The sequence below is a fragment of the Salvelinus namaycush genome, chromosome 32, assembly GCF_016432855.1.
Source record: "Salvelinus namaycush isolate Seneca chromosome 32, SaNama_1.0, whole genome shotgun sequence".
NCBI classification, from domain to species: Eukaryota; Metazoa; Chordata; class Actinopteri; order Salmoniformes; family Salmonidae; genus Salvelinus; species Salvelinus namaycush.
Genome location: NC_052338.1, coordinates 12,860,034 through 12,880,382, shown reverse-complemented (window position 1 = coordinate 12,880,382; position 20,349 = coordinate 12,860,034). Strand labels below are relative to the sequence as shown.

The 20,349-nt window shown below is 43.1% G+C and overlaps 1 protein-coding gene across 3 annotated transcripts in view; it reads right to left on the bottom strand.

Annotated features, from left to right (window-relative positions):
* Nucleotides 1-8,635: 8,635 nt before the first annotated feature.
* Nucleotides 8,636-20,349, bottom strand: part of LOC120027534 (thrombospondin-3b-like) — a 39,644-nt gene continuing 27,930 nt past the window's right edge. For all 3 annotated transcript variants that reach the window (XM_038972513.1, XM_038972514.1, XM_038972515.1), the window contains 6 exons: nucleotides 15,028-15,206; nucleotides 14,889-14,937; nucleotides 14,532-14,728; nucleotides 14,139-14,311; nucleotides 8,814-8,953; nucleotides 8,636-8,691 (listed from right to left, as the gene is read on the bottom strand). In XM_038972513.1, the coding sequence (XP_038828441.1) occupies nucleotides 8,636-8,691; nucleotides 8,814-8,953; nucleotides 14,139-14,311; nucleotides 14,532-14,728; nucleotides 14,889-14,937; nucleotides 15,028-15,206 (794 nt within the window). The remainder of the gene's footprint in view (nucleotides 8,692-8,813; nucleotides 8,954-14,138; nucleotides 14,312-14,531; nucleotides 14,729-14,888; nucleotides 14,938-15,027; nucleotides 15,207-20,349) is intronic.

The following is a 20,349-nucleotide window of genomic DNA, read 5'->3' as shown; positions in this document are numbered from 1 at the left end:
ATTATCAGACACGCAACAAGAAGGTCTGATATCATTCTTACTGAAACAGGACCCAAGTGGTATATATAAAGATCCAGTCCATTTAAAAAATTGGAGGCCACTTACACTTCAGCGTTGTGATGCAAAAATCCTAGCTAATGCTTGGCGCGTAGAATTAAAAAAGTATTGTCAGATATTATTCATCCTAATCAGACAGGTTTTTTACATGGACGATATATTGGAGATAATATTTGACAAGTACTGGAAACAATAGAATACTATGAAATATCGGGGACACCAGGCCTGGTTTTCATAGCTGATTTTGAAAAGGCTTTTGATAAAGTACGATTGGAGTTTATATATAAACGCCTAGAATATTTCCATTTTGGTGAATCTCTTATAAAATGTGTTAAAGTTATGTATAGTAACCCTAGGTGTAAAATAGTATATAATGGCTACATCTCAGAAAGTTTTTAAATATCCAGAGGAGTAAAACAAGGTTGTCCACTATCGGCATATGTATTTATTATTGCCATCGAAAGGTTAGCTGTTAAAATGAGATCCAACAATAATATTAAGGGATTAGAAATCCGTGGTTAAAAACAAAGGTGTCATTGTACGCTGATGATTCATGTTTTCTTTTAAAACCACAATTAGAATCCCTCCATGGCCTCATAGAGGATCTAGATACTTTTGCTAACCTCTCTGGATTAAAAGCAAATTATGATAAATGTACTATATTACATAAAAAAATGCTAATTGTACATTACCGTGTAGTTTACCAATAAAATGGTCTGACGGGGATGTGGACATACTCAGTATACAAATCCCAAAAGAAAGAAATGATCTCACTCCAATATATTTTTATAGAAAGTTAGCAAAAATAGATAAGATCTTGCTACCATGGAAAATACCTGTCTATTTGTGGAAAAATCACCCTGATTAACTCTTTAGTCATATCACAGTTTACCTATTTGCATATTGTTTTGCCTACACCTAGTGAACTACTTTTTAAATTATATGAACAAAAAATATTCAATTTTATTTGGAATGGCAAGCCAGACAAAATTAAAATGGCCTATTTATATAACGAATATGAATTCGGAGGGCAGAAATTATTAATTAAAGCATTAGAGCTCTCACTATAGGCATCAGTCTTACAAAAGTTATACTTAAATCCAAACTGGTTCTCTAGTAAATTGGTAGGAATGTCTCACCCCATGTTCAAGAATGGCCTTTTCCCTTTATTCAGATTACACCTGCTCACTTTCAGATGTGTGAAAAGGAAATAATCTCCAAAATATGGTTATTTTTTAAACAAGCCTTAGAAAGTTGGTTGCAATTTCAGTTTAATCCACCTGAAAAGACAGAACAAATAATACAACAAATATTGTGGTTAAACTCAAATATACTAATTGATTATTTTTTTTTTACATATTTTTCAATGAAATGTTTAAAAAAGGTATAATTTTAGTGAATGATATCATAAATAGGACTCATGTGGAGTCATGTCACACATGCAGCTAACACAGACACATGGAAATGTCTGCTCTACCCAAACCAACTAATTGCAGCATTACCACAAAAATGGAAGAGGCAAGTAGAAGGGGAAAAAGTAATAAAATGCAAATGAATTACTTAAAAATCATACAATGTGATTTTCTGGATTTTTGTTTTAGATTCCGTCTCTCACAGTTGAAGTGTACCTATGATAAAAAATTACAGACCTCTACATGCTTTGTAAGTAGGAAAACCTGCAAAATCGGCAGTGTATCAAATACTTGTTCCCCCCCACTGTATATGGGGGATACAATCTTCCGAGCTTTGCAGATTTTGCTGTGAGGAGGCAGAGTCATTAGATCATTTATTTTGGTACTGTCCATATGTAGCTCGTTTTTGGTCACAGGTCCAGGAATGGCTGAGGAATTGCAACATTTGCCTAGAACTAACGCTGCAGTGTCACGCCCTGACATTAGAGATCCTTTTTATGTCTCTATTTTGTTTTGGTCAAGGCGTGAGTTGGGGTGGGCATTCTATGTTTTGTGTTTCTATGATTTTCTATTTCTATGTTTTGGCCGGGTATGGTTCTCAATCAGGGACAGCTGTCTATCGTTGTCTCTGATTGGGAACCATACTTAGGTAGCTTTTTTTCCCACCGTTCTTTGTGGGAAGTTGACTTTGTTTAGGGCACTTTGCCTTTGAGCTTCACAGTTTGTTTTTGTAGTGTTTGTTGTTTTGTTCGGCGTCTTTTCCAAATAAAGAGAAAATGTACGCTTACCACCCTGAACCTTGGTCCCCATCCTTCAACGGCCGTGACAGAACTTCCCACCACCAAAGGACAAAGCAGCATGGTAAGGAGGAGCAGCGTGGCCAGGGGTATGTGACAACCTGGGAGGAGGTAGAGAGGTGGTCGGTCGACCCAGGGAGAGTGCCAGAGCCTGCCTGGGATTCTATGGAGCAGTGCGAAGAGGGATACCAGAGGATGGAGTCGGCGAGACGAACACGGCTGGCAAGGAAGCCCAAGAGGCAGCCCCCCCAAAAAATTGTGGCAGAGTCAGGTTGGAGACCTGAGCCAACTCCCCGTGCTTACCGTGGCGAGCATGTGACTGGTCAGGCCCCGTGCTATGGGGTGATGCGCACTGTGTCTCAGCCGAGCATTCACAGGCCGGTGTGCTCGGTGCCAGCGTCCCGCATTTGCCGGGTGGAAGTGGGCATCCAGCCAGAACGGGTGGTGCCAGCTCTGCGCTCGAGACCGCAAGTGCGCCTCCACGGCCCAGTGTATCCGGTGCCTCGGCCAAGGAAGAGGCCTCCTGTATGTCTCCCCAGCCTGGTGAGTCCTGTGCCTGCTCCCAGAGCCAGGTTTCATGTGTGTCTCCCCAGCCTGGTGAGTCCTGTGCCTGCGCCCAGACCGGAGCCTCCAGAGACGGCCTCCAGCCAGGCGCCTCCAGAGACGGCCTCCAGCCCGGAGCCTCCAGCCCGGAGCCTCCAGCGACGGCCTCCAGCCCGGGGCCTCCAGCGAGGGCCTCCAGTCCGGGGCCCGCAACGAGGGTCCCCAGTCCGGGGCCCGCAACGAGGGCCCCCAGTCCGGGGCCCGCAACGAGGGTCCCCAGTCCGGGGCCCGCAACGAGGGTCCCCAGTCCGGGGTCGGCGCGAGAGTCCCCGCACCAGAGGTGCCACCAAAGTGGGGTGAGAGCGGGGTCTGCGTCCCACGCCTGAGCCGCTGCCGCGGATAGATGCCCACCCAGACCCTCCCCTATAGGTTTAGGTTTAGGTAAATTATCTTTAATTTACAATCTGTAGAAGCTATGAGAATAGAAAGGTTCAGTACTTTTGTGAAGCATCACAGCACAGTTTAAAAATATATGTCAAATAGAAATCCAAAATGGATGGTGTTAAGAGATAGATGGGAGGGGTTGAATGGAGCTGAAGGGTGGGACTAATAACAAGATAACCAATGTAAAACATAAAATGTATATTGGTTCAGAAATGTTGTGAAATAGCACAGTTGCAAATAGAAATCAAACTGGATGGACATCAGAAATGGACTAAAAACAAACAAAATATAACAAAATATGTCTGTAAAAATAGATTGTGTCTGTAAAATGTGTATAATATGTATAAGGTAGAAGCCTAAGTGCTATTGTTTATTAGTTTACTCCAATTGGGGGAAGGGTGGTAGGGTTTGCGGGGAATAATAAAGGTATATTCTAAAAAAAAGCAAGTATATCTATATAGGTATGTGTATGTATGTATATTTGTGTATATGTATGAATGTTTATGTATGCATATGTATACGTATGGGTATGTACGTGTATGTATATGGATATATATATATTTACCAAAAAAGATATGGGGGATTGGAAATGATGCAGACAATTACATTGATGGAAGCAACAATCTTTCCGCAATATTAAGCTGATCCACCCTAAAAAATTAAATAAAAATGTTAAAAAATATATCATGGTCCAAACACACCAAGACAGTCATGAAGAGGGCACGACAAAGCCTATTCCCCCTCAGGAGACTGAAAAGATTTGGTATGGGTCCCCAGATCCTCAAAAAGTTCTACAGCTGCACCATCGAGAGCATCCTGATTGGTTGCATCACTGCCTGGTATGGCAACTGCTCGGCCTCCGACCGTAAGGCACTACAGAGTGCGTACGGCCCAGTACATCACTGGGGCCAAGCTTCCTGCAATCCAGGGCCTCTATACCAGGCGGTGTCAGAGGAAGGCCCTAAAAATTGTCAAAGACTCCAGCCACCCTAGTCATAGACTGTTCTCTCTGCTACCGCACGGCAAGCGGTACAGGAGCGCAACGTCTAGGTCCAAAAGGCTTCTTATCAGCTTCTACCCCCTCGCCATAAGACTCCTGAACAGCTAATCAAACGGCTACCCAGACTATTTCTGCTACTCTCTGTTTATTATCTGCGCATAGTCACTTTAACTCTCCGTACGTGTACATATTACCTCAATTACATCGACTAACCTGTTCCCCCATACATTGACTCTGTTATTTTACTGCTGCTCTTTAACTCTTTTTTTCCCTTCATTTTTTACTTATCTATTTTTTTACTTAGCACTTATTTTTCTTAAAACTGCATCGTTGGTTAAGGGCTTCTAAGTAAGCATTTCACTGTAAGGTGAATACCTGTTGTATTCGGCTCATGTGACAAATACAATTTGATTTGATTTTGAGTGAGGAATATGGGTGAAAGGCCTTGCTTTTCCCAGGACATGCAGAGCATGTTGCCAGATGTGTACATGCAGTGCCCCTGTGTCTGGCTTCATAAAGCATTATACCATTCAGCTTTTAGAAAAGTGTTACCAATATTCCCGAGCCCTTCATCAATTCATACCGGATGAGACATGCACCAGGACATAGAAACGGAAGTGTAATGGAATTCTAATCAGAACTGTTATTCTGTAGCTTCGCGTGGGTGGTATTGCTGTTTTGCAATGAGAAAAGCGCCCAGTGAGAAACCGTAGCATGAATAAAATATTCCGTAAAACACCAAACATGAGTCAAACTAATTTTGGGTTGAAGACAAATTTGGTAAACAATCTCAGAATAAAGGGTCACACACATAGCTCATTCCTGAAATTGCTTGTAATATCCATTACAAAACGACAGCTGGCTTTGTGCCAATTACATAATGTATGAATAAAGTTTGAAGAGAGGTCGACTGCTGTTGCTTTTGCTTTTACGACGGATGTTTATGAGTATGCCAGGTGCTTTCTTGGAAGCAGGAAAACAACTGACTCAAGCAATGTCAATGTTTAAACGCGGGCTTCATAGGTAATACTCATACTGTAAGTTTGACCTATGAATGAATATGACCCACATTACAGAGTTCCAAGTAGTTATGGATTCTTAAGTTATAAAACGTATACCTGGGCTTTACCTACTGTCACGTTCCTGACCTGTTTTATGTTATTTTTGTATGTGTTTAGTTGGTCAGGGCGTGAGTTGGGGTGGGCATTCTATGTTTTGTGTTTCTATGTTTAGGTCACTTGTAATTAGCCTTATATGGTTCTCAATCAGGGACAGGTGTTTGACGTTTCCTCTGATTGAGAACCATATATAGGTTGGCTGTTCACACTGTTTGTTTGTGGGTGATTGTCTTCTGTGTCTGTGTATGTTGCACCATACGGGACTGTTTCGGTTTGTTCGTTTGTTGTAGTCTGTACCTGTTCGTGCGTTCTTCGTGTTATATGTAAGTTCTCATGTTTTAGGTCAGTCTACGTGCGTTTGTTATTTTGTAGTTTGTTGAAGTGTTTTCGGTTTTCGTATTTACTTTAATAAACTTAATTATGTCTACATTCCACGCTGCGCTTTGGTCCAATCCCTACTCCTCCTCTTCTTCCGAAGAGGAGGAGGACACCCGTTAGACCTACATACCTTACTTTTTTCTGTGACTTTATTTAAATGCTGCAAAGTTATCAAGACTTCAAGTGTTACCCTTTTTTCTGAGACATTAGATTGTTTGATTGGATGTCATGACATATATTATACCCAGATAGCACACAAGTCTCGCCGATGTTGTATAGCACACAAGTCCCGGCCCCCCTGTAAGACGCATAGCCTGCTGATGCCATAAGTCAATGTTGCCAGCTATAAATTATTTTAGAGGGCAGAATAATCATTTAAATGGATTCACTGTCCAGAGCCGTCTACAGTTGTAAGATATCCAGACACAATGCGTGCCTGACTACCTTCGAAGATGGGCAGGAGGATCTGATCACATTCAGATCACAATGCATCTTAGTTTTTTGCCCCCATTTTTGTGATATCCAATTGGTAGTTACAACCTTGTATCATCCCTGCAACGAGACGAAGGTTGAGACACGCATCCTCTGAAACGTGACCTGCCAAGCCGTGCTGCTTCTTAACACACTGCTCGCTTAACACCGGAAGCCAGCCTTACCAATGTGCTGAAGGATTCCAACTTTTGTCAAATTAACGTAAAATATTGGCATTTTAGCTAACCTTAACCTAATTCTCCTAACCTGCTACTTTAATTATCCTAACCTGTTGTATAAGTTCCCCTAACCTGCTACAAAAATTCAAATCTGATGTTAATTTGACCAAAGCTGGATCCCTTCTAGCCATGACCTGTTTTCTCCGACACATTGGTAAGGCTGACTTCTGGGTTAAGCGAGCAGTGTGTTAAGAAGCAGCGTGTCTTGTTTCCGAGGACTGAACTCAGCTTGCTTATTCACTCAAAATACCAATTAGTGAAAAAAAGGATCAGAATTAGGCTGCCTGTGTAAATGTAGCCAATTAATCTTATGTATATGTTGGGTTGGTGAGATCTAATATTATGGGTTACATACAGACTCAGTAAAAAAGATGGTGGATGCAGATTTGGATGTTTATTACTGTGAAATGTGTTTCTCGCAGGCTTCCACATAGGCCTGTCTCATCTCATTCTTCACAAAAGTCAGTGAGATATACAGTACTTCTCTTGAATTACTTCCATATCTGTAATAGCTATGCATAGCATTATTTCCTTATTGGGCAAAAATAACACACACACACCTTTGTTTTTGATGATCCTCATAGAAAGAAGTATAGAATTCATTGTAAACTCAGCCTTGTGTTAAACCCTTCATCATGACAAATATTGTACAATTTAACAGTGGATTCAGTGGTGTGTAATGTGACAAGTGTGAGTCTGAAACCTTCATGATGCTCAGTTTAAGTCTAAGATTTGACATTTTTCCAACATATATTCACTAGTAAAAAAAAAATGCATTTAAATTTCCATTATACACATACACTGAGTGTACAAAACATTAGGAACATTAGGGTGCTTCAAAGGGTGAGTGGGCATGACAAACAATTCAAGATCTGCAATGCTGCTGGGTTTTTCCACATTCAACAGTTTCCGTGTGTAACAAGAATGGTCCACCACCCAAAGGTCATCCAGCCAACTTGACACAACTGTGGGAAGCATTGGAGTCAACATGGGCCACATCCCTGTGGATGCTTTCGATGCCTTGTAGAGTCCATGCCCCGACGACTTGAGGCTCTTCTGATTCAATATTAGGAAGGTATTCCTAATGTTTTGTACACTCAGTGTAGTCCTGTACCTTGGGATTTCACAATCCTGATTTCTTAAAACTATACTGAACAAAAATGTAAATGTAGTGTTGGTCCCATGTTTCATGAGAAAGATCCCAGAAATGTTCCATATACACAAAAAGCTTATTTCTCTCAAATTGTGCACACATTTGTTTATATCCCTTTTAGTGAGCATTTATCCTTTGTCAAAATAATTCATCCACTTGACAGGTGTGGCATATTAAGAAGCTGATTAAACAGCATGATCATTACACAGGTGCACCTTGTTCTGGGGACAATAAAAGGCCACTCTAAAATGTTCCGTTTTGTCATACAATACAATGCCAGATGTTTTGAGGGTGTGCAATTGGAATGCTGACTGCAGGAATGTTGAACAGAGCTTTACCCAGATAATTTAATGTTAATTTATCTACCATAAAACGTCTCCAACATAATTTTAGGGAATTTGGCAGTACGTCCAACCGGCCTCACAACAGCAGACCACGTGTAACCATGCCAACCCAGGACCTCCACATCCGGCTTCTTCACCTGCAGGATCGTCTGAGGAGATGAGGAGTATTTCTGTCCTGTAATAAAGCCTTTATGTTGGGAAAAACTCATTCTGATTGGCTGGGCCAGGCCCACCCATGGCTGCGCTCATTGCCCAGTAATGTGAAATACATAAATTAGGGCCTAATTAATTAATTTAAATTTACTGATTTCCTTCTATGAGCTGTAACTAAGTAAAATCTTTGAAACGGTTGCATTTTGCGTTAACATTTTTGTTCAGTATAGCTTTCATTCTTCATTTTATATAATAATATTAAAAGCTATTATTTTGTCAATCAATCTTTAACTCATTTTATATAATAATATTAAAAGCTATTATTTTGTCAATCAATCTTTAACTTGACTTGGCCAACCTGTAGTCAGGGTTAAGGTTGCTGTGGGGTTAAAGACAGAAAGAGCACCACTGTAAAGTAAATGTACCTTAAAAACACACAAGTATGCATGTATATGCGCACACACAGAACACAGCGAAGGCACAGGTAATGTAGTGTATCTGCACAGATCCTGTGCTAGGCTCACAGTCAGACCCTGATGTGGATCTGCTTGCGGTAGAACTCATAGTCCTCTGGTACAGTATCTGATGGGAAAAAGAAAGGAAGGTTATAACATAACCAGGGAAGCCATAACAATTTAAATGTAATTAATTCAAGGGGTTAAATTCCAAATCAAGAAAATTCTGTTCTGAGAAGGTTGACATACCGTTGCAGCGATAGCCCAGGTTGGACCAGATGATTTGCTCCTGGGAGAAGCAGAAGACGCCCAGCCTCCCGCCCCTCATTGAAGTGTCCACCAGCACGCCTGAGTCTGCCACCAATGTCATGCCTTCATACAGTTTCACTCTGTAGCATAGATATACACAATGAAGAGCCGTACAGATCTCTCTGTAATCATCTGAATTATATACAGATACGGTATAGCCATAAAGAGCTATCTCTATAGAGTAAACAACTCAATGAAACAGTGAGGAAGGCCCTACTTAATAAACTTCCATCTTCTCTAACTTTGCTGTTGAATTATAGACACCTGAGTTGCCTAACTTTTTCACATGATTGGTTAACTTGATGTTCCTAGGGCCTCCACCGAGCTACTGTATGTATATGTATGTACAGTCGTGGCCAAAAGTTTTGAGAATGACACAAATATTAATTTCCACAAAGTTTGCTGCTTCAGTGTCTTTAGATATTTTTGTCAGATGTTACTATGGAATACTGAAGTATAATTACAAGCATTTCATAAGTGTCAAAGGCTTTTATTGACAATTACATGAAGTTGATGCAAAGAGTCAATATTTGCAGTGTTGACCCTTCTTTTTCAAGACCTTTGCAATCCGCCCTGGCATGCTGTCAATTAACTTCTGGGCCACATCCTGACTGATGACTGATGGCAGCCCATTCTTGCATAATCAATGCTTGGAGTTTGTCAGAATTTGTGGGTTTTTGTTTGTCCACCCGCCTCTTGAGGATTGACCACAAGTTCTCAATGGGATTAAGATCTGGGGAGTTTCCTGGCCATGGACCCAAAATATTGATGTTTTGTTCCCCGAGCCACTTAGTTATCACTTTTGCCTTATGGCAAGGTGTGCCATCATGCTGGAAAAGGCATTGTTTGTCACCAAACTGTTCCTGGATGGTTGGGAGAAGTTGCTCTCGGAGGATGTGTTGGTACCATTCTTTATTCATGGTTGTGTTCTTAGGCAAAATTGTGAGTGAGCCCACTCCCTTGGCTGAGAAGCAACCCCACACATGAATGGTCTCAGGATGCTTTACTGTTGGCATGACACAGGACTGATGGTAGCGCTCACCTTGTCTTCTCCGGACAAGCTAATTTCCGGATGCCCCAAACAATCGGAAAGGGGATTCATCAGAGAAAATGACTTTACCCCAGACCTCAGCAGTCCAATCCCTGTACCTTTTGCAGAATATCAATCTGTCCCTGATGTTTTTCATGGAGAGAAGTGGCTTCTTTGCTGCCCTTCTTGACACCAGGCCATCCTCCAAAAGTCTTCGCCTCACTGTGCGTGCAGGTGCACTCACATCTGCCTGCTGCCATTCCTGAGCAAGCTCTGTACTGGTGGTGCCCCGATCCCGCAGCTGAATCAACTTTAGGAGACGGTCCTGGCGCTTGCTGGACTTTCTTGGGCGCCCTGAAGCCTTCTTCACAACAATTGAAACCGCTCTCCTTGAAGTTCTTGATGATCCGATAAATGGTTGATTTAGATGCAATCTTACTGGCAGCAATATCCTTGCCTGTGAAGCCCTTTTTGTGCAAAGCAATGATGACGGCACGTGTTTCCTTGCAGGTAACCATGGTTGACAGAGGAAGAACAATGATTCCAAGCACCACCCTCCTTTTGAAGCTTCCAGTCTGTTATTTGAACTCAATCAGCATGACAGAGTGATCTCCAGCCTTGTCCTCGTCAACACTCACACCTGTGTTAATGAGAGAATCACTGACATGATGTCAGCTGGTCCTTTTGTGGCAGGGCTGAATTGCAGTGGAAATGTTTTTTGGGGGATTAGGTTCATTTGCATGGCAAAGAGGGAATTTGCAAGTAATTGCAATTCATCTGATCACTCTTCATAACATTCTGGAGCATATGCAAATTGCCATCATACAAACTGAGGCAGCAGACTTTGAAAATTAATATTTGTGTCATTCTCAAAACTTGTGGCCACGACTGAATACAGTGCATTCAGAAATTATTCAGACCCCTTGACTTCTACCACGTTTTGTTACGTTACAGCCTTATTCCAAAATTGATGAAATAGTTTTTTTCCTGCATCAAATGTGAAAAAACAGGTTTAGACATTTTTGAAAATGTATTAAAAAAAAAAGCAAATATCACATTTACATAAGTATTCAGACCCTTCACACAGTACTTGGTTGAAGCACCTTTGGCAACGAATACATCCTCAAGTCTTCTTGGGTATGACGCTACAATCTTGGCACACCTGTATTTGAGGAGTTTCTCACATTCCTCTCTGCAGATTCTCTCAAGCTCTGTCAGGTTGGATGGGGAGCTTTGCTGCACAGCTACAGGTTTCTCCAGAGATGGTCGATCGGGTTCAAGTCCGGGCTCTGGCTGGGCCACTCAAGGACATTCAGAGACTTTTCCCGAAGCCACTCCCGCATTGTCTTTGCTGTGGGCCTAGGGTCGTTGTCTCATTGGAAGGTGAACCTTCGCCCCAGTTTGAGGTTCTGAGCACTCTGGGGCAGGCTTTCATCAAGGATCTCTCTGTACTTTGCTCCGTTCATCTTTGCCTCGATCCTGACTAGTCTCCCAGTCCCTGCCGCTGAAAAACATCCCCACAGCATGATGCTGCCACCACCATGCTTCACCGTAGGAATGGTGACAGGTTTCCTCCAGATGTGACGCTTGGCATTCAGGCCAAAAAGTTCAATCTTGGTTTCATCAGACCAGAGAATCTTGTTTCTCATGGTCTGAGAGTCTTTAGGTGCTATTGGCAAACTCCAAGCGGGCTGTCATGTGCCTTTTACTGAGGAGTGGCTTCCATCTGGCTACTCTACCATAAAGTCCTGATTGATGGAGTGCTGCAGAGATGGTTGTCCTTCTGTGAGGTTCTCCCATCTCCACAGAGGAACTCTGGAACTCTGTCAGAGTGACCACCGGGTTCTTGGTCACCTCTCTGACCAAGGCCCTTCTCCCCCGATTGCTCAGTTTGGCCGGGCGGCCAGCTCTAGGAAGAGTCTTGGTGGTTCCAAACTTCTTCAATTTAAGAATGATGGAGGGCACTGTGTTCTTGGGGACCTTCAATGCTGCAGAATTCTTTTTATACCTTCCCTAGATCTGTGCCTCAACAAAATCCTGTCTTGGAGCTCTACAATCATGTCCAATCAATTTAATTTACCAGAGGTGGACTCCAATCAAGTTGTAGAAACATCTCAAGGATGATCAATGGAAACAGGATGCACCGGAGCTTAATTTCGGGTTTCATATCAAAGGGTCTGAATACTTATATATTTATGGTATTTCCGTTTTTATTTGTAATAAATTTGCAAAAATTTCTAAAAACCTGTTTTCTCTTTGTCATTATGAGGTGTTGAGTGTAGATTGCTGAGAAAAAAATGCATATTTAATCCAATTTTAGAACAGAATTACTGTAACGCAACAAAATGTGGAAAAAGTCAAGGAGTCTGAATACTTTCGGAAGGCACTGTACTCACATGTACACTACCATTCAAAAGTTTGGGGTCACTTAGAAATGTCCTTGTTTTTGAAAGAAAAGCACATTTGTTGTCCACTAAAATAACATCAAATTGATCTTAAATACAGTGTAGACATTGTCAATGTTGTAAATGACTATTGTAGCTGGAAACGGATGATTTTTAGTAGAATATCTACATAGGCGTACAGAGGCCCATTATCAGCAACCATCACTCCTGTGTTCCAATGGCACGTTGTGTTAGCTAATCCAAGTTGATAATTTTAAAAGGCTAATTAATCATTAGAAAACCCTTTTGCAATTATGTTCGCACAGCTGCAAACTTTTGTGCTGATTAAAGAAGCAATAAAACTGGCCTTCTTTAGACTAGTTGAGTATCTGGAGCATCAGCATTTGTGGGTTCGATTACAGGCTCAAAATGGCAAGAAACAAATAACTTTCTTCTGAAACTCGTCAGTCTATTATTGTTATGAGGAATGAAGGCCATTCCATGCGAGAAATTGCCAAGAACCTGAAGATCTCGTACAACACTGTGTATTACTCCCTTCACAGAACTGCGAAAACTGTCTCTAACCAGAATAGGAAGAGTGGGAGGCCCCGGTGCACAACTGAGCAAGAGGACAAGTACATTAGAGTGTCTAGTTTGAGATTCAGATGCATCACAAGTCCTCGACTGGCAGCTTCATTAAATAGTACCCGCAAAACACCAGTCTCAACATCAACAGTGAAGAGGCGACTCCGGGATACCAGTGGTTGTGTAAATATTTGTTTTGTCTTATGCAGCTGTATGACCCAATGGGTGAATAAACTTGGTTTAAGCTTTACTAATCTTCCGTGAGTTTTACTAACAATACACACACACACACACACAGTAGCTTGGTGGAGGCCTAGGATATATATATATATATATATATATATATATATATATATATATATATATAGAACAAAAAAATAAACGCAACATGTAAAATATTGGTCCCGTGTTTCATGAGCTGCAATAAAATATCCCAGAAATGTTCCATTCGCACAAAAAACGTATTTTTCTCAAATGTTGTGCACACATTTTTTTACATCCCTGTTAGTGAGCATTTCTCCTTTGACAAAATAATCCATCTGACATGTGTGGCATATCAAGAAGCTGATTAAACAGCATGATCATTACCCAGGTGCACTTTGTGCTGGAGACAATAAAAGGCCACTTTTAAAATATGCAGTTTTGTCATACAACACAATGCCACCGATGTCTCAAGTTTTGATGGAGCATGCAATTGTCATGCTGACTGCAGGAATGTCCACCAGAGCTGTTGACACAGAATTGATAGTTAATTTCTATACCATAAGCTGCCTCCAAAGTCATTTTAGAGAATTTGGCAGTACGTTCAACCAGCCTCACAACCACAGACCTCGTGTAACCACGCCAGCCCAGGACCTCCACATCCGGCTTCTTCACCTGTGGGATCGTCTGAGGGAGAGGTGGGGGGGTGATGCAGAGTATTTCTGTCTGTAATAAAGCCCTTTTGTGGGGAAAACTCATTCTGATGGACTGGGCCTGGCTCCCCAGTGGGTAGGCCTGGCTGCACCCCTGCCCAGTCATGTGAAATCCATAGATTAGGGCCAAATGAATTTATTTCAATTGACTGACTTCTTTGAAATTGTTTCATTTATATTTTTGTTCAGTATATACATATACTTTTTGGGGTGTGTAAAATGTGTATATTTATAGGTCTCTAGATCTCAAAATGTCTTCCCTGTTAAAATAAAGGTTAAATAAAAATAATAAATTGGCAGGAGAATACAACTAGGAGTAGAGCATTTGTGGCTGTAATGACGTTTTGCTCACTTGATGTAGCCCACCTGCGGGCGGTGGCTGAGGTGCCAGCGGTAGGATGTCTTGTCCCTCCACCCCACATTCCGGGGGTCCTTCCACAGCAGGGTGACCTCGCCCGGGGTGTCGCCCGTGTGCCACAGGGCGTTCCGGAGGTACTCGCCTGGACCCGTACGTGACTTCACTGCCTGTAGAGAAAAGCGAGTAAAGTCAAGTGTGTGGCTGTGGTAATCTAATATCTATTACATTTGGAGTTGAGGCATGTAGCTGGAACTACACAACTGGATGGCGTGGGATTATTTACACAAGACTACTTTGAAGGTCTAAAAACATCTGACAAACGTCTGATGTTGGTGTTGGTGTAATGTCCCTTTAAAGCCAACTGGTGCAGTTTCCTGTGTGCCCCACCTTTAGTTGCAGGCCTGGCTGAGCCATGGCCCTAAAAGGCAGCGACTGCCAGTAGGTCTGCTCCGTCTGTTTCCACATGACCACGTAGAAGCTGGACGAGTCCTGGTAACCGAAGATGAAGCCCACGTAGTCATCGTCTGTGGCTGTGTTGATGTGGAACGTCCCTTCAAAGTCTACCCCGTTAAAGGCTGTGTAGCCTGGTGGGGATTGAGTGGAGGGAGAGAGAGAGCGAGATACTTGACTTTTCATGCTCTTTTTTTGAGACATCTTCACTTAAAAAGGAGAGGAAATGGGATAAAGATGGGGGGGCAGAGAAAGACAGACAGAAAGATAGCAGAAGGAGGTTTATAGACTTACCTATGGCCAAACCAGGGTCACTGTTCATGGTTTGAACAATTTCCATACCCTAAAAATAAATTCCAGAACAATGCTAAATTAATTGAAGTACATACAATATAATGTTTGTTTTCTGTATGGGAATATTCCAAATGGTTACCCGATTGAGCACAATCCACTTGGGTTCGATTTGGGCATCGCCCTCCGGGTTCAGGATGACCGTCTGATAGTTTCTGAAGTCGGTCATTGTGACTTCAGCGCTCTCTGGACACACGTCAATCAAGTCTATCACGGAGTCGTTGTCAAAGTCATTCTCGCACATGTCACCAATGCCATTTCCTGATTGGATAAGGGGGACAGAAAAATACACAAACATACACCACTCTGAGAACACAGATGGGTGATGGGAGTATAGCAGAAATAGGTTACTGTAGTATGACATACAGTATAGGTTCGGACAAACATAGGTGGCCTGTGGTAGTTTGCCAGCAGTCCAATAAAATGGCAAACCATTTAAATCAGAATACGAAATTCTACTCTAACTTTAATTTCCAGTAAAAAGTGCTACCCCTCTGTGTATGTCTGGAAAGTTACAGATTGGGCCTTTTAATCCTGGTAACCTTCTCACGTGTGAGTTTCAACTATCTCGAACAGTCGCCCCAGTGTGAGTTTCTTTATGCACGTGATGTCAGAATGAATTTACTCACTGTTCCAAAATGTGATTCAAACCAAGTCACGCTGCCTGCTAATTATCTATAGGCTATGTTTCAACTAGTCAATTTCAAATGATTTTGAATAGAGTTTGAATTGAGGTGTGTTCCACCTCCACATGAATTCACATATAAGTAGTCCATTTCACTGTTGCGGACAATTTACGTTTGAGGCTTTACTGAGCAGGACATACTTCTCTCTTCAATGAAAGCCCAAGCACAAACTTTTTCCTCCCTGGCACATTTTCCAGCTTCCTTCACCACTAATAATAACTTTGGACATGTGTGCATTCCTATCAAAGTAAATGCCTTATTACGCTATCATTATATTTTCTGTATATCGTGTTGTCGTTTCTAATGTAGCACACCGTATGTATGTATGGAGCATAATATATTAACTGTTTTATTCACGTTTTCAAGTACTGCTGACAAATCATGCATTCCGATTCTTGCATAGATTATAATGGACACATATGATGTGTGTAAAATACTTTTTTGAAGGATGTACTTATTATGATGAGCTAATGCTAAGCTATTTGCCAGCTACAGTTGAGGTCGGAAGCCAAATACATTTAAACTCAGTTTTTCACAATTCCTGACATTTAATCCTAGTAAAAATTCCCTGTTTTAGTTAGTTAGGATCACCACTTTATTTTAAGAATGTGAAATGTCAGAATAATAGTAGAGAGAATGATTTATTTCAGCTTTTATTTCTTTCATCACATTCCCAGTGGGTCAGAAGTTTGCATACACTCAATTAGTATTTGGCAGCATTGCCTTTAAATTGTTTAACTTGGGTCAAACATTTCGGGTAGCCTTCCACAAGCTCCCCACAATAAGTTGGGTGAATTTTGGCCCATTCCTCCTGACAGAGCTGGTGTAACTGAGTCAGGTTTGTAGGCCTCCTTGCTCGCACACGCTTTTTCAGTTCTGCCCACACATTTTCTATAGAATTGAGGTCAGGGCTTTGTGGTGGACACTCCAATACTGTTATGGGTGTAAGATGGCACAGTGATGCCATCTGTTGGTAAATGTTCATTACTGCAACTCATGTATTTATACCGGGGTGCTTGAGACACCCGGGAGTGTCATGATGTACAGAACAAGGCTGGTTACTCGCATGAATGTCTCTGTCTCGTCATTTAACGTTTCGAACATGGTGTCAGAAGAGGGATTTGAACCATGCGTTCCTTAGAGTAACCTGTACTGGTTTACCAAACAATTGTTTATTTGAGTAAAATTTCGCCGAAATTGGCCTTAGCTAGAGTGAGTTTGCTAGTTAGCTTCAGTGTTGTTAGCACCGGTTAGACATGGCAGCGAACATTCCCCCTCCCGCCGTTATGAAGCTCAGCGGGGATTGGAGCACGAACTGGGATACGTTTAGAGGTGAATGGGAGGACTATGCGCTAGCAACGGGACTTCTGGAAAAGGACGATGAAGTAGTGGCTGCCACTTTGAGGACTATAATGGGAACTGAATGCCGACACGTATACAAACACAACCTGAACCTAACAGCAGCTCAGCAAGGTAACGCTATAACTATTCTTGATGCTCTTGAACATTACTTTAAGCCAGCAAAGAACGTCATCTACGAGCGTTATGTTTTCGGTTGTTGCAAACAGGAGGACGGGGAGTCCATTGACAGCTTTGTCACTAGGTTAAGGGAAAAGGCAGCTACATGTGACTATGGTGCTTTAAGAGATGAACTGATCAGAGATAAGATTGTGCTTGGCATAACTGATGAGGGCACCCGCAGACGTTTGCTGAGAGAACGTGACCTGACGCTGGTCTTGGCAGTGGAGACATGCCGTGCAGCAGAGCTTACTGATATACGGATAAGGTCCATGGAGCTAGAAAGGCAACATATGGACAATGTCAATGCTACATTAAGACAGCCAGTAAAGAAATTCCCCTTTGCTACAGCTAATGCTAATACTACAGCCAACTCGGCAGTAGACAACCCCAATACATGCCGATATTGTGGCATTTTTCATGGACGAGGAAAAGAACACTGCCCAGCCTATGGAAAAATATGCAAATCCTGTGGTACAGCTAATCATTTTGCAAGGGTCTGCATGAAAAGCAAGAGAAAGGAGGGTAAGGTGCACTCCATTGAAACAAACACAGATGAAGGGAACAACAGCACAGAGGATGTATATGCTAGCGAGTGCATAGGGGCAGTGAAGGCAAAAGGAAAAAAGTGGTTTGTCACTCTGCTACTTAATAATAAACCACAGCAATGCCAGATAGATTCAGGGGCCACATGCAACGTTATGAGCCTTAAAGATAAAAGGAGGCTCGCTCCCAGAGACAATCTCACACAGAGTAGGACCAAGCTGAAACTGTATTCAGGCCAGTTCATGACCTCTTTAGGCCTGTTTGTGACAGAGTGTGTTTTACGTGGCCAGAAACACACCCTTGAGTTTGAAATAGTTGAGGCTAGTCAACAGCCATTACTGTCAGGTTCTACATGCGAGCGCCTTGGGCTTATTAACTTTACCATCCCAGCTGATCTTAACATTATAGACAAAGTCCAGGCTGGGCCCCTGAGCAAGGAGACACTCCTAAGCAAGTACCATGATGTCTTCAACGCACCGGTCGAGTCAGTTCCCGGGGAAGTCCACTTTGAGTTGGACGCAGCAATCCAGCCTGTCCAGTGTGCACCCCGCAATGTACCAGTGGCCATGAAAGCAGCTACGAAGGCTCAGCTTGACAAATACGAAGCAGATGGCCACATGATATCCGTCACTGAGCCTACAGACTGGATAAGTAATATGGTTATCATCAAAAAACCAGACAAGCTACGGATATGCATTGATCCTAAACACCTCAACCGGGCTCTGCGACATTCACATTACATTATGCCCACGTTGGAGGATGTTCTTTACAAGCTCCCAAAGGCCAGAGTCTTCACGCTCGTGGACGCCAGAGATGCCTTCCTGCAGTGCAAGCTCGACGAGCCCAGCAGCTATATGACCACCTTTTGGACACCCTGGGGCAGGAAGAGGTGGTTGAAGCTTCCGTTTGGTGTCTCCGTGGCTCCAGAGGTGTATCAGCGGAAACAGCACGAGCTGTTGATGGGACTCAGTGGCGTGGAACCTATAGCAGATGACATCCTCGTAGTGGGCTGTGGGGACAGTGATGAGGAGGCAGAATGCGACCATGACGCCAAGCTGCTAGCCCTGATGGTCAGATGCAGACAGGTCAAGCTAAGGCTAAGCATAAAAAAGCTTCAGTTTAAAGTGCCAGAGGTCCGCTTTCATGGGCACATCTTGTCCTCCACCGGATTGAAGGCGGATCCTGAAAAAGTGAAGGCTGTCTTGGAAATGCCCCACCCATCTGACGTGAAGGGAGTGCAGCGCTTCGTCGGATTCGTCACTTACCTGGCCAAATTCCTACCGCGGCTCTCTGAAGTGTGTGAGCCACTAAGGAGGCTCATGGACAAGGACGCCATCTGGCATTGGCTCCCAAAACATGACGCAGCGGTGAGGGAAATAAAAGAACTGGTCACCCAGACACCTGTACTGCGTTACTACAATGTGTCAAAACCTGTCACGATTCAGAGTGACTCAAGCCAGTATGGACTTGGCTGTTGCCTCATGCAGGAGAGCCAGCCTGTGGCATTCGCCTCTAGGGCACTCACCCTAACAGAGCAGAACTATGCCCAGATAGAGAAGGAGTGCCTCAGCATTGTGTTTGCATGCCAACGCTTCCACCACTACCTGTACGGGCGCGACAATATTACCGCAGAGACAGATCACAAGCCCCTTATTGCTATATTCAGCAAGCCTCTTCTGAATGCCCCAAAACGACTGCAGAGCATGCTACTGGCCCTACAAAACTACAATCTCAAGGTGGTGTATAAGCCAGGGCCAGAGATGTATGTGAGTGACACGCTCAGCAGGGCTACTGCATCAGGCATTCACACACGCTCCATGCATGAACAACACGCAGTGTGCAGCTTACAAACAGAGCAAGTGGATGTTGAATACATCAACCAGGCTGACTACCTCAATGTTACGGACCAGCGCCTTATACAAATCAGACAGCACACAGACAGGGACGGACAACTCCAGGCATTGAGGTCTGTGATTATGATGGGCTGGCCCGACTGCAAGGAAGAAACTGCTTTAGCCGTCAGAGAATATTGGCCAGTCAAAGAGGAGCTCAGTGTTCAAAACGGAGTAATATTCATGTGTCAGAGAGTCGTTATTCCCCGGTCTCTGCGCCATGAGATGTTGGCGCGTGTGCACTCAAGTCACATAGGAGGTGAGGCCTGTTACAGACAAGCACGTGACACACTGTATTGGCCAGGAATGCAGAGTGAAATCAAAGACTATGTCAGTAAATGCACAATCTGCAATGAATATGCCATTGAGCAACAGAGAGAGACGATGATGTCCCACGAGCTACCGATGCGCCCCTGGCAGATAGTAAGCCTAGATCTCTTCCAGCACAGTGGCAAAGACTTTCTGCTAGTAGTCGATCATTACTCAGACTTTTGGGAGATTGACCTCCTCCCCGACCTCTCAGCAGAGACAACGATCAAACGCTGCAAGGCTCAGTTTGCCCGCTATGGCCAGCCAGATAGGGTAATTTCAGACAATGGACCCCAATTCTCTGGAGTTGAGTTCCGAAAATTTGCTGCAGGATGGGAATTCGAGCACGTCACTTCATCACCACGATACCCAAAAGCTAATGGGAAGGCGGAGTCCGCAGTAAAAATCGCAAAGAACCTCTGCAAAAAGGCTCTGCGAGAAGGCAAAGATGCC